The sequence below is a fragment of the Anarhichas minor genome, unplaced genomic scaffold (genome assembly GCF_050575085.1).
Source record: "Anarhichas minor isolate MPS153535 unplaced genomic scaffold, ASM5057508v1 ptg000011l, whole genome shotgun sequence".
Lineage (NCBI taxonomy): Eukaryota > Metazoa > Chordata > Actinopteri > Perciformes > Anarhichadidae > Anarhichas > Anarhichas minor.
The window spans coordinates 5,697,096-5,716,600 of NW_027466457.1; the positions used below are offsets into that span (position 1 = coordinate 5,697,096).

At 42.8% G+C, this 19,505-nt stretch overlaps 2 protein-coding genes across 5 annotated transcripts in view; both read left to right on the plus strand.

The window, feature by feature from the left end:
* Nucleotides 1–6,844, plus strand: part of mef2aa (myocyte enhancer factor 2aa) — a 57,633-nt gene extending 50,789 nt beyond the window's left edge. For 2 of the 4 annotated variants that reach the window (XM_076089040.1, XM_076089039.1), the window contains exons 7-10: nt 1,144–1,167; nt 2,591–2,720; nt 2,867–2,990; nt 3,183–6,844. In XM_076089040.1, coding sequence (XP_075945155.1) covers nt 1,144–1,167; nt 2,591–2,720; nt 2,867–2,990; nt 3,183–3,519 — 615 coding nt within the window. In that variant the 3' untranslated portion in view covers nt 3,520–6,844. The remainder of the gene's footprint in view (nt 1–1,143; nt 1,168–2,590; nt 2,721–2,866; nt 2,991–3,182) is intronic. The other 2 variants (XM_076089042.1, XM_076089041.1) reach the window with 1 other exon arrangement.
* Nucleotides 6,845–10,114: 3,270 nt separating this feature from the next.
* Nucleotides 10,115–19,505, plus strand: part of mctp2a (multiple C2 domains, transmembrane 2a) — a 30,024-nt gene continuing 20,633 nt past the window's right edge. The window contains exons 1-11 of the mRNA XM_076089892.1: nt 10,115–11,125; nt 12,076–12,132; nt 12,220–12,325; nt 14,857–14,999; nt 15,111–15,187; nt 15,297–15,411; nt 15,515–15,538; nt 17,924–18,100; nt 18,793–18,923; nt 19,030–19,216; nt 19,410–19,503. Coding sequence (XP_075946007.1) covers nt 10,124–11,125; nt 12,076–12,132; nt 12,220–12,325; nt 14,857–14,999; nt 15,111–15,187; nt 15,297–15,411; nt 15,515–15,538; nt 17,924–18,100; nt 18,793–18,923; nt 19,030–19,216; nt 19,410–19,503 — 2,113 coding nt within the window. The 5' untranslated portion in view covers nt 10,115–10,123. The remainder of the gene's footprint in view (nt 11,126–12,075; nt 12,133–12,219; nt 12,326–14,856; nt 15,000–15,110; nt 15,188–15,296; nt 15,412–15,514; nt 15,539–17,923; nt 18,101–18,792; nt 18,924–19,029; nt 19,217–19,409; nt 19,504–19,505) is intronic.

Sequence of the window (19,505 nt, forward strand, 5' to 3'; positions counted from 1 at the left end):
ATCGCCTCCATTAACATGTGGGCAGAGCCAAGAATCTGCAGCCCGGGTGTCATAAGTCACACTCAATTACTCACATTTAAATGAGAGGCTTTCTCCAACTATAATAATGAAGGTGCAGAGCGCTTTGACCACAGCGAACCACTGAGGCTAAACTAGACTCTCTTGGTCATAAATCAGCATTCGGGGGGAAAAAAGCGGCCAGCAAATAAACCATTTCCAACTTTGCGTGTTCCTGGTGTTGTCAGCAACAGGAGCCACTCCAGGAAAATGATTGTGTTTGGTAAATAAACCCCAGGTTACTGTGGGTGCCCTTCCTTTGCAGAGCTTCAAGTAGCCTGGAGCCGTTTCTAAACATTGTGTATTACCATGGCGGCATGTGGAATCAGTAGAGTTGTGTTGTAAGAGGTCTGAAACAGGTTAGGCAGAGAGGTACTGTGGGTACTTTTGGAGTGGTAGAGGCTGTGGAGGGCGCTGGCTGTGGCAGGTCTGCAGACAGCCTGTCATTAGGCCATAATGGTATTAAATTAATCACATCTCAGTGTGACAGAGTGTAGATGAAGACTTAATCAGGGGCCCAGGGTGTGAGCCAGATAATATCTTGTCGCCCTTGTCGTGTCTTCCTGCCGCTATTGATTGAGTGTGGGTATTAAGACAGCCCTGGCCTGGTCGCAGTATGTCCCACAGCACAGGGAAGATGGAAGATGGGCTGTGGGTCCTCTTTCAGCACAGGGAGGATTTGAAATACTCTCCTCTACTAAGTACCCTGCGGCCATTGTTGGTACCAGCGGAGAAAATTCATATGTAATTTTTGGCTAGGAGGTGAGTGCAATCTCACATCCCGGATCAGATCAGTGTTATCAATATCCACTGCTTCTTCTTCTTCATCATTTACATGATAAAGACAAGTTAATCGGGTGCCTATGCTTTGGACAAAATTGTTCACGATGACAACGTGACACGATGACTATAGACATACAATGTTCGATTTCAAAATGACTGGAGAAGTCATCCACACTTTTATATTCCTTAACGCCCCTTTTACTGTAAAATCCAGACAGCTGGCAGGATTTTCCAGAGCGATTTACAGTCGCTCTGCTTCTTTTCTGTAACTCTGCCTCTCTTCTTCTCTTCTGTTGAGGGCAGTCGGAGGAGGAGGAAATGGATTTGGTGAGTTTTGATAAATGCCTGGGCAAATGGCTGAAATGTGAACATGCTTCCGGTAATCACACATGCAAGACTAAAGGCAGCGCTCGAACCGGAGATTGGCTCTCAGAACTGCCAGCAATAATACATTAAAAAAAATGTTTTGTCACTGCATGTTTTGGGTTTGGCCTGTGAAAATTGACTCAGCCTGCTAAATTGGCTCCTCCGTTCCCAACACGTCCACGTTAGTCATATACCAATAGGAGTGTGTGTGAGAGAGAGAGTTAGAGAGCGAGGAAAGCTACGTGCTAATTAGAACAATTTACATTTTTTTAACTATTGTAGTCACAATCTGAATTTAAAAAGTGTTGGGTAAAAATCGAAATGATTCATAGTTTTTTCTTCGGGAAGAGAACATTACATCATCCTAAATGACATCATGCTGTGAGATACTTGGGGTTTGGTGAAGTCATCTGGCTGGAGAACAATGCAAGGAAGCCATCAGCTAGATCATGATGCAATGCTGCTTCAAATGTAACCGCTGGCAGCTGCACATACGTTTATTACATTGTATTCTGAGGATTTGTTACAGTATTGTTCTGAACTATGACTGCATTTGGTTAGTGGAGTTGGGAGTGTGTGCGTTTGTAGCTCACAGCGCAGTTTGCGGCATGACCACACCACATGCCGTGTAGGTGTGCGTTTGTGTGGACTGCATGCCGGCCACTGCACTAAAGACCACTGGCGCTTTACTCTACGTCACTCTGGGATTATCCGTTTGCACCCTTTGCACCAAAGAGTTGTTGATTTGATTGTAAAAGTGATCACTAGACTCACTCTGATCCTGTGGGTTCCTCGCCCACACTATCCCGATAACTGCGTTCTTTTTTATGTCTAACAAAGTAAAACTCATTAAGCAGAGTGTAGTGATTCTGATTAATAATTTGTTGTGCCTGTTGCTGCATGTCGGTTTTGTGATGACTACATCTGTCTGTTGTCTACTTAAAATATATATTTATTGTGATGACTGAAATCTTTTAAAGCCCGTGGTAATTCTTTTTTTGGGATGAATTCACAAGTATGTCTGCAGTTTGTTTTATACATACACATGTATTTAGTCAAATATATCTGGATGATATCATAAAATCCCATAAAAAGCACATCAGTTATTTCATGTCTCTTCCAGTGTTGTTATCTTCGTTTTGACATATTTGTAGAAACACAAACCCCGCGATCAGAATATTGACTTCCATGAAGCTCCACCACCACCTAGTGGCAGCCTTCATTATTACATTGATAACCCGGATTACCACAATATATACTGCATAGTATATGCAAATTCAAAACGTGCCTCTAAATGAAATGTCAATGTGACCATCGCTGAGGATTAGAGTGTGTTATATTTTGTGTTTATGCCTTTTCTTTGTTTTTTTTTTGTGTTTTGCAGAACACCCAGAGGATAAGCATCTCCCAGTCCAGCCAGCCACTGGGCACTCCAGTAGTGTCTGTCACGACCCCCAGCCTACCCCCACAGGGCCTGGTCTACTCAGGCATGCCCACCTCCTACAACCCAGCTGGTGAGTCTGGCCTTCCTCTCCCCTCACACTGAAAACAACCGCCCCAGCTGTACTACACACTGTTGTTTCTTGCTCTTTTCTCAGTGACACATGGTGCTGTAGCTGAAATAAGTTCCCACTGTGTTTGGCTGTTTTTGTTTTTACAGAGTTCTCCCTGAGCAGTGCAGAGATCTCTTCCCTACAGGGCTTCAGCTCTCCCGGGCTCTCACTGGGCTCCATGTCGGCATGGCAACAGCATCAACTGGGCCAGGCAGCTCTTAATTCTTTGGTGTGAGTAACACACTTCCAAACAAAGGCACACTCTCCAGACGCCCTCACATAAATGCAACACCCACTGTCCTCTGTGATATCATGCTGAATCACACATCTACATATTCCTGGCTTCTCATGTTGCTGCGCTTCACATTTGATGTCTCATTTTATCAGACTGAGCACGAAATGTCATGCTTATCTTCTCTGCAGTGGTGGAGGTCACCTACCTCAGGGCTCCAACCTCTCCATCAACACCAGCCAGAGCATAAACATCAAGTCCGAGCCCATTTCGCCGCCACGGGAGCGTGTCACCCCATCTGGCTTCCCCCATCAGCATCTGCAGCAAGGGTCCGGCCGACAGGAAGTCCTGGGACGGTCACCTGCTGACAGCCTCAGCTCCTCCTGTAGCTCTTACGACGGCAGCGATCGCGAGGACCACCGGCCAGACTTCCACTCCCCGCTGGGGCTGGGCAGGCCCCCTGCTGGCTCTGAGGACAGGGAGAGCCCCTCGGTCAAGCGCTTGCGCATGGACACATGGGTGACATAAAGAGCCCCGCTGAAGCCTCCAGTCACCAGCCAGTCGGAGAGAGGGGGAGGGGTTAGACATGGAGATAAAAGAAAGAGCAAGGGTCCTTAAAGCTATCATTATGATACTATTATTCAACTCCATTTCAATTTGTAAGATGACTTGAGTGGCAAATGTTACAAGACGTGTCAGAACATATCTAAAGTAAATTCTCAAACTGATACGGTAAGATAAAAAAAATAAAATCTCAGTTAGCTGGACTGAATGATATGCACAAGCAGGTGGTATCAGGTACTTGGTGCAATTCAGATGACATTTGCTGAAGAGAGATGTTCAAAGGAAATTGTTAAACAATAGGCGGTAGATTATTGTAGTCACTGGTCTAGTCAGACACTTACATGTAGTTGCTGTATTGCTGTTGTGCTCGCAAGTTGCAATCAATCAGAGAGAGTTGTGTTGCTTTCAGGCTGAGGACCCTTACATATGATGTTCACTGCAAGAACTATCTTTTAAAATCATGCTGTAACCACACAAGACCTTTATCTCAAGTGGCCTCTTGTAAGTTATTGATTCAGGAGATACAGAGGACGCCGAGTTAATTAAGACTATACGGGAATTTGGATCACACAGTAAATAATAACAGTTGAGACTACTTTAGTGAACAAATGAAAACAAATACAGTTTTTACTCGAGGTAAAAAACAAAATAGCAACCGAATTTATTGCAATAATGACATACTATTCATTTTATAATTTAAAAGAGTAGGATATATAAATGTGCAATTAAGATAATGCGAACCTGTCCAGTTGAGCTGGTGAGAAAAATCAACATGTTCACATTTGTGTAACAGTTCATCAGTAATATAAGCCAAAGCTGTTCTTTTGTGTTGTTTTGTACAGTTGCTACCGTTTCCTAACATGTCACTCAAAGCACCATTTCTGTCATCAGTTTTAGGGGTTTTTGTGCTTTATTGCAAGCAGTGTAAAGTCGTATAAAACAGATCTTGAATCGATATCTAAAGCCATGAACATTTGCTGTTCTGTTTGTATAATTGATCATTTGAGCCAAACATTTTCTTTTGTTGTGTATATAGCGACTTTAATATATATCACCAGGGTGTGAGTACATACTGAATGTACTGTACCAACACCGTTTTCAAGAAAAGTATATTTTTGTGGATTTCAGCCAAGTTTACAAGAGTAGACCCTTAAAAAGTAGATCTTTCACTGGTCAATATTTGCTATTTTGTTAATTTTACTGTAATCTCTTCTAAATTGGATTATCAACATAAACTCCCATGTGTTTTTAGTTCCAGATGGTCAATTAGTTTTTTCCCTCTCTTCATTAGTGATGACTGTTTGTCCTGAATACATTGTAAAAGCAATGCTGTGAGGTTGAAGTTCCACTATTTTCTAACTTGTGAAGGATGATCACAAGGCTCATAGGGGAAATAGGGTTTCTTCCCTCCTAGTGTAGTTGTATACCAGCAGCTGCTGAATGCACTGCCAACATTCAAACCCACGGTCCCAGCCCCAGACTGAAGAACAATAGATTGTTATTGCATGTAGCTCAACTGAAAGACATGTCATCTCTCAAGCCCGTTCCACTATCCTGGTATCGGTTCACTGAATTAAAGCAAAAGACAAAACGTGGCAGAAGTGGCCGCTGACCTTCACACAAAACTGATCACGCCTGTGCTAATACACGTTTGTGGTTGTAAATATCACAGTCAGTCATAATTATGTACAGAAATACTCACGTGTTTCCTTAATTGGCCCCAGAAATTGTATCTTATATCAATGCCCTATTACTAGTAAGACTACTATAGGCCTTAGGAGCCGGAAACGTGAAAATCTGAAGGCTTTGAAGTCATGTACGCAGAAGGTGTCGCGACGCTTTTATCACACCGTGCAGAGACAGAGAGGGAAGAAAGGTGCTGTGACTTGTTTTCTTCTCCATCACCACAGGAGCAAATAATTCAGCAGCTAAATCACAAACCCAATGTCATCGACTCCAATCTCACTGCTGGATTGCACACATTTGTATGAGAAGTTTGCTGTACGCGAAAGGTATCGCTCTGCATTCACCGGGACATATCTCGTGTGTGCTTCTGAGGTTTTCCCGCCCCATCGTCAGCTCCATGGTAGTTCTCAATATACAACCGTAAGCATCTATGCAGTTTTAGCCCCAATTCACAGCACATATGCAGAACACGATGTCATTACAGGTCACGTTTAGGCCACAAAGCATCAGGAAGAAGAGCATCTGAGGATTGACTGTTAGCCTCTTATCCTGAAGTGCCACATCTGGAGGTTGCTGGACTACAAGTTACATATAATACATTTTATCAAATGATTGATTTGGATACCCCCGGGGCAATCTCTTCATGTTCATATACATTGGTAGACATACTTTACATAACATGTAGTAATCCATAATGCAATCCAGTTTAACGAAGCAGGTGAAAATAGCAATAATAAATGACTACAACAAAAATAGTCTGCCTGTTTTGGCAGCTCCACCTCGTAGTTGAGCACATACTTTAGCACTTGATAACATATCAGGGAGTTTTGTAGTTTGTCGATCTATATGCACAGTTAGGAAATGCCTTATCCCAAAGAAAAATTACATTTACCATTTATATTTAATTTTCTCTTGTTTAAAAAAACAAAACAATGCAGATATCACTCAAACTTAACCAGACCTGCCTCTTCTCAGAAAAGAGCCACATAAGGAAATGCACGGTGAATGCACGGCGATACAGTTCACTTTGCTCTTTTGGTCCATGTCCAAATTTGTGCACAACTGATGAATGTGAAAGGAAAGGGTAATCAATGCACCTGTAGAGGACTTTCTTCACTTTGCTGTGTAAAAGTACACCGCTTTGCTTCTTGGCTTTTATAAACAGAACTATGTGTTTGGTAAGTGTTTGTAGTTGATAGTTCACTTAAACTAAAGAAGCTGTTTTCGGTTTGATTGCTCAGACCGTTTGGCGGCACAAGCTGGACTTTGTTGCCAATATTGAAATTATTTGTTTCAAAATTGAAAGAAATTTTAAGTTAACATTTTCTTTCCCTTGAATGTGTTATTTTATTTTCATCATACAATAAATATTCAAGTGAACTTTTTATTAAACAATTAAGATACTATGCTAGATATTGTTGTACAAAATTTGTATTCTTCACAAAAGTACAAATATTGGCTTTTAATGTGTAATTTAGGTTATCTCTCTTATTCTGTATAAAATGAAGTAAACAACTCTTGCATAGAATTTGTTCTCCTGTGAAGTCCCAAACAGTAGAAACTGTCAACTTTATTAAACACCTCAGTGTATGCTCAATCTGAACTCAATGTCTGTTCATCTTTGAATGTTGCCTTGAAATTGCATTTCTCTTCATTGCGTGCATCAGCGAGTGCACTCAGGCCACTGCCATTGTGACAGTGAAGATCTTCATCTTAATGACTTTATGTAAGAACATTCTTCGACATACTCTTTCAATGAAATAATCAAATCATGTTTATTTCTTAAAATAGTGCTGCTTAACTTACTGTAATTGTAATTTTACACATGCTGGATTAATGGCTCCATGCAGTGTGGCAGCCAGTGGTGGGAGAAGTGCTCAAATAACACTGCTACAGTGTTGAATATTTCATTACAAGCTAAAGTAAAATTGTATTATCAAAATGTAAAAAAGAAAGAGTTCTAATTATAAATGTAATATATTGTCACAGAAATGATATTACTGGATTATTATACTATGGTTTCACATGTAAGCAGCGTGCTGATGTTCAAACTGGATTTGATAGAGCTAATTTTAACTGATTTATACAAGAGCCTATATGGGTGGGTAGTTGCAGATGTTTTGAATATTAATACCATAACATTTTATTTTACTTTTATTTTTATAGGATACCTTAAAATTGCGCTTAACTACAATGTTTGAATGCATGTACGTAGTTACTTTTCACCAGTGCCGACAGCAGCACTAAAACATTCACTAACTTCAAAGTTACAAATACACCTTCTTTGTTAATTTGAAGTTAGTGAAATTAGCTTATTTGTTTGTTTATTTAGCTTATTTTTGTATTGCACATAATAAAGAGACTGATCCAGATTAAATGCGAGAAACATACAAGTGAAACTAAAGTGTTTTCGCAGGTGACATCTAGTGATATTTCATTTTAGAACAGTTTTGCAAGACGACCTCGTGTATTTCTACAGTATCGCCAGCAGGAGGCACTGTAGTACAATGCATGACACAGAGCTGCAGGTGGATGGCCTGGTGATACATCATGCTAAACTGAGTTAATTAAAGGTAAGTTCCAACAGCTGGAGTTACTGGAGCACAAGCCAAAACTACAGGTAGCTGGTGTTAACCTGTTTTTGGTTGAACCCGTCTTTACAAAAAGAAAAGATAAGGGAAAGTTTCAGCATTTCAAGAACAACCATTTCCACAATTCAAGGTGACTTTCAACTGTTACTTTAACAATGTAAAATGTGCTTTAATTCAAAGGTGAGAAACATCGTGAAATATCATGCATCGCTAACTGAAAACTCCAAAACAGTAACTTTAACTTTGCCGAGTTAAAGGTATCCAAAGCAGTTAAAGCACTTTTACTTTAGGTGTAAAAGTTAATTTCACTACTTAATTAGCATTTTTACTAAAATAATTTGAGTAGAAAAACCCTGCCAGACAATCAGGGGTCAGCTGTGTAATTGACAACCTCAATCTTTCACGGCTGCTTTCAGTGTGAAGGCCTTGCATGTGCATCACTCAGTAGATTTGTCCCCAAGTGCATGTACTTGGCTTCCTGTCCGTCGAACCAGCTGTGCTGCAGTCTGGACCAGGTCCAGTGTGCATGTGTAGAGTAACCAAGCCGGGTTTTGGGGCTGTTTGAGTTGTGTGAGGAGGAGGGTGACAGGCCACCTGCCACAGGGGCTTGCCCTGTTCAGATCCTCCAGCTCTGCCTTTCAACTGGGAGCCAAGTTGGGGTTCTTTCATGTGGGCCTGATCTCCTTAAGACACCAGCAAATATTGAACCTGACTCAGTCCAGACTCAAACACATCTGTTGTCATATAGTCTCCACTGTTGGGCACAGGCAAGGAGAAAGAGAGAGAGCGAACACCAGTGGGTCTGTTGCGTTAGCTTCGATGTGTGGACAGAAAGCTATAGTTTATACTTTGCAAACACCAATGCTCACTTTTGACGAGCTTAGGCTAAACCATGTTCCTCTGTAAACAAACATGGGGCTGTGTGAGAGAAATGGAGTTTTGGTACGACAAGGCAACCGCCGACTGCCAGATTCGTGCTGAAGATCAGAGATGAGATAAGACGAACAGATAGCCAACATTTCATATGCCTCAGTCATGTTGTAGAATCCATCAGTCGTATTCTGGGACCGTTTTGGACAGATAAGAAGGACAGTTGTATCGTAGAATTAGGGTAGATTATGGAATTAAGTATTTTTCTCAAATACTTGGAGCAATAAGAGAACACATATTAGAGGAAGTGTCGTGCATGCGAGTCTTAAAACAGACAAATAGCCTCACAAATGCAAATAAATATTCAAATCAACAATAAACAGACTGCAGGCGATAAGCAAACTGCGGGCTGAACTGTTTCATCACGGTGTTGGTGCCTCACTGTGCATTTAATCTCCAGCCACTGTGTCTTTTATATATATATTCAATATTTGTCGTCGGATTCACAACTGAAGTCAGACTGTATGTAGCTCAAGCCATCACAAAAAATAACTTGGGTTGGACCCAACACTTATCTGTGGCATTCTCAGAGTCGTTGAAACACACCTTGTGAGACTGGAATGGCCAGTTTCACCCAGTCTCGCCTCGCCACCAATCACCTGCCCTAAAAGTTGCCAGGAAGCAGGAAACTGCATGTTGTGCTACACCTTTTCTTTGACTTCATAGTTAGGATGGTTCAGCTGCCTCTCGGTGGAGACTGACTCAGTGTGTGGCTTCGTCAGGCCGAGGTCGACTTGACAGGTATAGTATCGTGCTTTCGTTATCTGAATTCTACTGGAATAACCCAGGAGGTAATGCCATGTAGGATGATTTAGGTGAAGTAGTTTATTCCGAAATGTTTGTGAGATCAGATATTTGCCTGTCCCGCTAATGGTAAGATTATTCCAGGATTATTCTATTTGATGTAGCCTGCCACCTACTTTTGGTTTAGCTGAGTTAATGAAGTTTTGCGTAGGCATTGTTTGTGTTTTATTACAATAGGTGAAGGCAGAACATTGGCCTCAGTACAGATTCAGATGGCAGACAAACAACAGAGACGTCTTTGCTATTGTCTGTGTATAGTGGCGAATCCTGTATTGCTACTTATTTAACTACTGTACACCACGTACAGTGCCTTTTATCAAATGCTATTTAATGAGGAAGGCAGGAAATGTAACATAGGACATAATAGGAAAATATATTTTTGAAGATGTGTTTACCACCTTAATCAGTGGTCACACATACATTTGACTGTTCAGACAAATATCACTTTAACTAAGTGCTCACAGGACACCTTGCTGCATTTTCCTTAGGCCTGTATGAAACAAGGGATCTTGATCTCACTGTTCTTTTTTTTTTTCTTCTGAAAGTTATCATTCAAGATGGAAGTCAAGAAAAAGACCTTCTTGGAGAACCTTCGTCTGAAAACTAAGTTTGTGAACCTGAAGAAGCCGGGGAAGAAGGCCATCCCCAAGCAGGGCAGGAAGCTGGCCCATCGGCGCAGCATTTCTGTACCAGACCTACGGTTTATTCCAGGTGAATCATTTCCTTCAGACAGCTACTTGGCGCCCACTCCCTCTGATGCCATCTTCTTCGGCAACTCCCCTAGTCGGAGTGATACTGATTCTGTGGCGAGTGGCTCCATCGCTGATGAACCACTTTACACAGACAAACCGAATGATTCAGTCCCAGACTATAGACTCAGATTTCCCACAGGTCGCACAAATGCTGCTTTGAATAGAATAAGTGCACCAGTGGGATTAAGCAGTTACGAGGAAATTGATGGTGTGCTTAATTCACGCTCGCAGAACAAGGTGGCCTTTACTCAAGAAGGTCTGTATGCACAAGTAGACAAAAGACCCAAAGAGTATGCACCTAGATTTCGTTTTGACCCTATTGCTGCACCAAGATCTGTTTTTCCCCACGCATCTTCACCAAGACCAGACCACGTAAAGAGACAGAGTCTCTTTGGGGAAGACGCCCCAGTAGACAGAGTGTGTTCAGGTGCTATCGCTGCATCATTAGCCAGAGCAAGCTCAATGGGCGACCAAGTTAACCCGTACACAGACAAGAAGACCACATCATTTGAGCCTAGAAAGTCATCGTCTGAAAAGGGAACTCCGCCAGCAATCCGAGTAAATGCTCGCGCAGCTACGTCTCAGATGTTAGACACCCTGTGTACTCCTGCGGAGAGTGCAGACGGCACCTCTTTGGACTCTGCCGGTGGCAGTCCCACCGAGGAGCGAGTCAACATGCCCTGGACGACGGACTCGGAGGAACAGGACCGAGAACTCTACTCTCGCTTTTTCACGAGAGAGTTTACTGCCGAAGAGGCTCTGCTGGAACAAGCCCAGGCTGAGGAGGCCCTGGAAGAAACGGCAGAGGTCAGTTATATTACCAGTGTATTTACATTACATCTCAGATGAAGTCTGCATGTAATGTAGACTGCTGTTTAAAATTTGTATCCAGTCATGTCAAACTTGTGATTTCCTTTTTACAGTGATAAATCAAACGAATGGTAATCCAGTCCTGTGCATGTACACTAACCTTCAGAGCCCCTACTCTTTTAGAAATGTACGTGGAAGTGATAATCTCATAGGAATTAGATACAAGTATGCAAGCTCTAGTGCTCTAGTCAACAGCATGTAATGTATTCTCACAGTGGTTATAGCGGCACACTTTTATTTCACTTTCAAATAGTGTGGTTTGGTTTTTCACCCACTTCAGCTGTTATGTTATAAGAGCGGGACTCAGCCTCTAATATGACGAATGGCATGAATGCCACATTCCTTTTCCAAACCTAAGCTTAGACTTTTATTACACTTTATCCCTGTAGCACTGACACAGAGACACCCTTTATAAACCTGTTGTGACAGTAACTATTCAGTCTGCTGGTGCTACATCCTCCGCAGATGGTTGGTGTTAAATGTAAAGGGACCACATGGGATTTGACTTTGTACAGCCAGTGGGTATAGCTGACTTTTGTGTCCTCTTTTGTCTAGATGCCTCTTAGATACCAGTTGAAAACCTGTAGTACTAGTTAGAGACACAATGGGCAGGGAGTGGTCTACTAAAAGTACTCAAAGGGTCTGATAATATCTTACTTCCTAACTGCTGTTGGCAGTACATTCTGTAGTAACATTGGTTGTCTCCCTAAAATACATTCTCCATAGTCATGAGTACGCATACATGGCCAATAAAGCTGATTCTGATTCTGATTAAGATTGAAGCTGTACACACACACCTACTATAGACATCTCAGCTCGACTACTTTTATTAAGTGTTTGTATCCTCATGATTTATAAAATGTCTTTACATCATTTTTTCCGTGTAGATGTCCAGTGAGCCGTTTGATTTCTTTGATGAAAATCAAGATCCTCTGGACAACCCTGTGAGTAATTACTGGACTGCCCCTTTGAAGTGAGCCAAGCATTCGAGTATAAGAAAGTGTATAAGTGTGAATTGTTCTCCGACGCAGGTTCACTCACCAGGGCCTGACGTCCAAGCAGCCCCGTGTCAGAGATACCTCCTGAACATCAACCTGAAGCAGGGAAAGAACCTGGTCATCCGGGACAAGCGCTCCGGTAGGTCAAAAACCTACAGGTGGTCCATAAGTCCTGGTGTATCTCAACCTACTAAGAAGCTGCCTCGCTTAGATCTTGAGAAGATACTTACTAACCCTTTACAAGCTAACATCAAACTGTTGGGTGGATCATTACAGATCAAGAGATACCAGATCAGGTTTCTTTTACTTGCTGTGCAGTTATTTGTTGGTTGGCTTGTGGCTACAGCTAAAGGGGGGAGCGTTGGATGAAACGCAGCTGGTACATACACCTCGTTAATCTTGTGTTTACGAGCCAACCGGACAGTTGTATATGGGAAATGTGTTATTGTGTATAAAGGAGACGGACTGTGTTCAGTTAACGCACGTGTTGCAACTTGTGAGGATGACTTCTCAGGTTGTGTGTGTGTGTGTGTGTGTGTGTGTGTGTGTGTGTGTGTGTGTGTGTGTGTGTGTGTGTGTGTGTGTGTGTGTGTGTGTGTGTGTGTGTGTGTGTGTGTGTGTGTGTGTGTGTGTGTGTGTGTGTGTGTGTGTGTGTGTGTGTGTGTGTGTGTGTGTGTGTGTGTGTGTGTGTGTGTGTGTGTGTGTAGAAAAACAAAAACACTAGACAGGTATGCAGTCAGACCAGTATGACAAAAGACACACTGAGCTAAAGCATAATTACGTTGTGTCATGATCTGTACACGGAACAACAACTTTTGCAATTTATTGTATTAATATATTTATACTAAAGTAGCTGTTTGGTTGCAATTATTGTTAGTCATATGCAGATATAGAATCAATGAACTTTTAAAGATGGTCCAGATTCTAACATGACTGAGTTGATTTTAATAACTGGATGATTTGTTTGGAATTGATTATCCATGTACGGTGATTTCGATCAGTGAGAGAGAGACGGAGAAACAAAGTGTGATCTTCAAATATCAGCTAATCTTGACCGCTCTGAGGCTCAGGAGAGTTTACTTTGGGAAAGCAGTGACCTCAGGTGGTCAGAAGCTGAACGACAACAGGAGAAAATTCATAGATGGATACATGTACTCTATTAATCCAAAAATAAGAAATGTTGTGTTACAGTAGCAGGTTATCCACAACAACAGTAAATACACAGTGAATATACATAGCAGCACTAGAGATGTACATCATACAGAATATAGTAGAATAAACTATAAATATACCAAACTACATGACAAGAATTCATTTTAAATATAGGATAGCATACTATATACATTAGACATAAGTGTGCACATTGTTTTGTTTTAAATTGAATAAAATGAGGTTAGCTTTGGACTATAATGATGTGCAAATTCATCATGTGCAGGTTAGAGCAAAACGGAGTGAAGTAAGGTTTAGACAGAAACCTTTAAAGTTGTCTGTTAGATAGGAGTGAGGTGTTTTAGAAGGTGTTCATGGTTGATCTTAAAAACGGTAAGAGTGGCTATTTTTGAGACTTGCATAATTAGTGTCACATCATGTAAAAAAGAATAGCTTTGGGATATCACTGTACAGCCACCCGGTGAAAGGACTTCCTTCTTAGAATGATTAACGTTGTTTCCCCCGCTTGGTGGCAGAGGACCCTCCCAGCCCAGTGCCCTCCTCCCTGCTAGTTGAGACCTTACTTTCCCTGACAAGATGGCACCATGATGATGCAATCCCCACACGCCCCCTGTCTCTCCACTGTTTGCCCAACAATCAACACCGTGCCAAAGGCTCACCAGTGGCATACACTGTCATTACATATTCTGAAAGGACCCACGCCACCAGCCCCCCCCTCCTCGGTTTTTGTTCTCCCCTTTTTTTCCCATTAATTTCCATCGTCACCGTTCTCAGTCATGCCAGAGCTTTTCTCCTTGCTAGCTGCCACATTCTCCTCCTGTCAAGTTGCCTGGAGGTTTCCCTGTCACAGGCTGGCAGGGTGGAGCTGCTGTGGGTCCTGCCTGCCTTTGCGAGATGTTCATTTGGAGTGGGGAGCTGACAGGCCTGACAGCCCATCCCCACAGGGCCTTTGTCATGTGATTCAAGCCTCCCTGCAGGCTCTCTCAAGCACCCCCTTTATTCCCCTATACAAATGAAGGCATGGGACTGGCTTTCATTTTTTGGCCAATCTGCATGCAATTGCAGAAACAAAGAAGTCCCATACCCCCACCCCACTCGCAGACAGACTTTCTTAACAGGCTTGGGAGATTAACACTGGTTGCTTCTAGATTTTGGTTTCTGGTTGCCTCATGCTGGCGAGTGTTTCTACTCTTTCACAATTAAACAGTTACATCCCTATGCTTTTGCCATGTGTGGGGTGCACCCCCTCCTCACATATTTCAGTCTCTCACACAACGATTATGGGGGAAGGGTGTGTGTGTGTGTGTTCATATACAGTGTACATTTTTAAAGTGACAATATGTTCCACATGAAGTAAAGATAGTTTGCTTTCAATAATTCACTGTTGCCATATATTTGTATGTAAATCAGTGTGTGTGCACTGTGGTTGAGGTAATCACCACTTGTGTCACACAACATTATCTGAGCTAATTTGCCATTTTTTTTGTGTTTAATTCTAAGGGACCAGTGATCCTTATGTGAAGTTCAAACTTGAAGGAAAGCAGTTCTATAAAAGCAAAGTGGTTTATAAAACCCTGAACCCACGGTGGAACGAGTCCTTCTCCCATCCTCTTCGAGACAGAGACCACGCCGTGGACGTTCGGGTAGGCGTTGTTTGTTTGGATAGAAGTGCATCTAACAATTCAAGAGTGATCTTGTACCAGCGCATACAATTTCTGTTGATTTACTTCATGATATTTGTAATATTGTTGCAGGTCTACAATAAAAAGCGGACCACTGATGAGTTCATGGGCTCCAGCACTATTGTTCTGAACAATCTTGAATTGTACAAGTGAGGAATTTATCCTAATATTCTATTTTAATAAGGAATAAGCTCATTGTAAGGATATCCATAAGTGGTCATCATTTTTAATCTTCGCGTCCTTTCTGTCTCTTCACAGAACCTACGAAATGGAGTTGCAGCTTGATGATCCAAAAAGTAAAGAAGATGACATGGGAGTGATCGCTGTGGAAGTCTGCTTAATGTTTAGAGACGCCACCATCAAAAGAAGCCCAGTAAGAGTGTTTCTCATAAAGGCAGTATTTGTTGATGCAGTTCTCTGTCCCCAGTATTACCTGAATTGTTTGTACTGATTCATGCGTTTTTATTTTCCCATAGAGATGGCCAGTAAGGAAGAATAAGGTATGGATTTGTATATCATTACTTTTTGAACTTTAATCATTTCCAAGTCGTATCCGGAATGCCACCCTGTTTCCAGTGTTACAGTTTGCACGGCCGCGCTCCTGGTTCCCCTGATCTAAAGCACTAGGGGGCAGTAGCTCACTGTACTATGGAGCAACAAAGAATGAGGTGTACGCTCAGGACTCAGGCTTTTGTGTGTAACCTTGGTTTCAGCACAGCCTATTTCTTTTGTGGTTTCATAGTGAACCTTTTTTGCAATGCATATTATTTTCAGTGGTATCATATGCTGTGGGAAAAAAAAAAAAGTGATACAATATTACATTCTGATCAAAACCAAAATAATAATATTGATTGAATATGTTGTCGTGAAAGAGCCTTTAGATGGATCTTATAAAGCAGTATTTGGTTTTGCAGTAAACAAAGTTCCATATCCTCTCAAGTGGTTTTCAATATATTGCAGCTGTAATTAGATTCAGAGTGAAATAGGACGGTTGCTGTTTGGGACTCACGCTGCAGCGAGTGGGTTTATATTCACACCTATGTAGTCACTACATCTGCCACTGTTCAGTCTCTTGATGGTCCAGAAGACAATCTCAATTTGAAATTAGATGACAAAGGAATGAAGCCATTTTCATCCACATTGTAGGTTATCCACTACAGATGGTTAAAGATACTCAAAGGGAGACAGAAATGTGTGATGGGACTCTTCACAATGTTCGGCTGCCTAAATCACAGTGCTAATTTAACAATGTAACAATGCCATTTTTTTTCCCATTTCATTTTTGACAAATGTACAATATCTTATTGCATTTAACACCTATCCTGGAAGTGCTGAATACCCAGCTCTTACAGCTCCACTCCCCCTCTTTGTGAACATCGTTTTCTCCCTCTGTGTTACCACCACAGAGACAGGGAATGGCAAGTGCCTAAGTAAAACTCTGCTGTGTGATAGTGTTTCAAACAGGAGGGGGGCGTATGGGAGAAGTGTGTGTGTGTGTGTGTGTGTGTGTGTGTGTGTGTGTGGGGGGGGGCTCTGCTGTTCGAGGCATGTTGCCAGTGTGGGATGCCTAAGATCGGCACTGCTGATAATTCCCAGGCATAGCGGGCAATAACCCAGATGTTAGGATGTAATATCACAGCTGTGGATGGACAGTGCTGAGGTGCTCGCCAAATGGACCTGGGTCTGAGCTCATCGTGCTTGTCCCCATGCTGTCCCACCATATGGAAGCAATCGCACAGCCCTTTTAGGACCAGGAATAGATTCTCTTTAGGGGCCACTTACAGTTAAGTGGAATTGTTTTATTGGCCGCTGAGATAGAAATGTGTCCAAGATAAACACTTGGGATGACTTGGCTGAGGCCTGTTTTATATCGCTCCTCCACTCCCTCTGTTCCTCTTCTTTTGAAGGGGGCTGATATTTATAGGGCTGTGCCTGTGGTATTCCATGTTAATTCAGGTCCCTGAGATGTGCTTTGATCCCCTCCGGATTGGGTGGCAATGTGGGTTGTGACCCCGCAGTGAGGAGGAGGGGCCGGAGTGGCAGGGGAGTTGTAGTGGGGCTGTTTGAAGCGGCGTCGCTGGGGCAGTCGAAGGAGCTGGGCAATCAAAGAGGCTGGAGCAGATTACGGTCCTGCTCTTTAATTACAGTCAGCCCGACACAACCTCTCTGCTGTTTGTTTTTACAGCCCTGGCCTATCACCGCATGGCCTCACGGGAACTCTAACATGGAAACATATCAAGGCCTCTCTCTCTCACTCCCTCTGTGACACACGGCAGGAGAAGTGGATTGTTTGCTGGGCTTGTCCTTGATTTCCAAAAAAAATCCTCAAATGCCCAACATCTTCTTTTAGTTTTGTAGATTCACGACAGATTTAGTTGAAACGATTTGTTATTTTCCCGGTTAGATAAATATTGGATGAATTTGCCAACACGCAGTAAACTGTGATGCTGGCCATACATACTGCATGTATGCATAATTTGCTGATGAGAGAGCTGTGCGGTTTGCATCATTACTCACTGCTGCCTGCTGTCTCTTGTGCAGTATGCCAAGTGTCCTGCCTCCCCACACTCAGTCTGGGAGCCAGTGATGAGTGGGACTGTCACAGCCAGGGACATCTGGCTGCTCGCTGACGTTCCTCTCTTCCTTGCTCTCCAGGAGCCGCCATGGTGTGGCTTACCTGTCAGTAGAGATGTGGTAATGTGCTCCAACAGAGATGTGCTGTATAGTGTGGACCTTTTGTCCTACTTTCATACACTCTGTGAACATGATGAGGTGCCAGGCTGAGGCAGGAGCAAGTAAACCTAGGGGAGAGCGCAGAGCTTGCACACACATTGAGCTTTAAAAAAACAAAAACTTCTACTCTCTGTGTACCCTTTGGCCTGCAGCAGAACCAGGCCGCAGTATCCCCGCGACAGGCTGAGATGCAGAGAAATCAGCTGAAGAACCAGATGTGGACTGGGGTGCTTGGTATCACCTTGGTGGAGGGACAGGACCTGCCTCAGCATGGCGACGGGGACATTTACATCCGCTTTCGCCTCGGTGATCAGAAGTACAAGAGCAAGGTTGGATTTGTTTCTTAAGTCTTTCTCTTTTCCTACTTCTCCTACACTCCTTTTTCTCATGCTCCCGTGTCTTTTTAATGTCTGCTCTTTATACTTCACGTCTTTCTTCCCTGCACCTATCTCTTACTTCCCCGCTTCTCTCGCTCAGCAGGTGCCTGTCAGTGACTCACCTCCACCTTGGCTCACTGGGCCATGGCAGAGGCAGCTCATTAGACTGGGCAAGGCTGCCACTCACTTCTCCCTGTGCCTCGGGTGCTGGGCTTCATTGCCTTCATTTGCATACCCAGCATGCCCTGTTCATCTACCTGTACTTGTTGGCCTCCCCCCTGATGATTCTATGGTGCACTTGTCTTGTGTTGTCGTGTCATTTCTTTGTAAACCTCTCTGCTTTCCTCTCTGCTTGTTTGTTTGTTGGACAAAGCTGATTCTAATTGGAAGCTGTCAGTGTTTACAATCCCAGAGTGGCGACTGAGGTGTACACATACAAGCACACACAAATAGAGGCGCATACACACAACACACCTCTCCTTCTCCTCTCCTGCCTTTTTCTGTCTGGACTGAATGAAGACTTAATTCACCTGTCATGCAGGAGCTGCTCAGTCTGATAATGCATTAAACCTGATGTTGTGTCAAAGTGTATATGTGTTTCCATGTTACTGTATGTGCTGAATCTGTGTCTTAACTGCCCTCAGAACATTTGCGTTCAGGCCAATCCACAGTGGAGAGAGCAGTTTGACTTCAATCAGTTTGAAGATAACCAGGAACCTCTGCAGGTGGAGGTGTACTGCAAGAGAGGGAGGAAGAGTGAGGAATCATGGGGGATGTGAGTATTTCCTGGTGGGAAGTGCAAGTTTTGCTTACATTTGCTCCTCCACAGAACCAGTTTGCCTCGTGTGTTTCAATGGAACTATTTTCCTTTTGTGTCTCAGGTTTGAGATTGACCTATTGAGACTTCCACTTAATGAGAGGCAGCTCTACACTCATGTGCTGGACCCAGGAAAGGGCAAGCTGGTGTTTCTGGTCACCCTTAGACCCTGCTGGGGAGTCTCCATCTCTGACATCGAAACAGCTGCCTTGGAGAAGCCTGATGAGAGAGAAGTGGTATTGGAGAAATTTGTAAGTTCTATTCTAGTTTTATTTTTTAGTTTTCTGTGACATATTGGGATACGATCCTAGTCCCGAGTGCTGGTGGTTCATTGACATTAATCTAATTCTGTTTAGAGTGCAATTTGATGTGGTACTTTTATTAATCATGCTCATAAAAAGAGTTTAGAATAACACGTTTTTAATATATATATTTTTTTTCCAGAGCTTAAAGAACTCACACAAGTGTGTGGGGGAGGTTGGCATCCTTCAGGTCAAAGTTGTAAAGGCAAATGATGTTCTTGCCACAGACCTCAAAGGT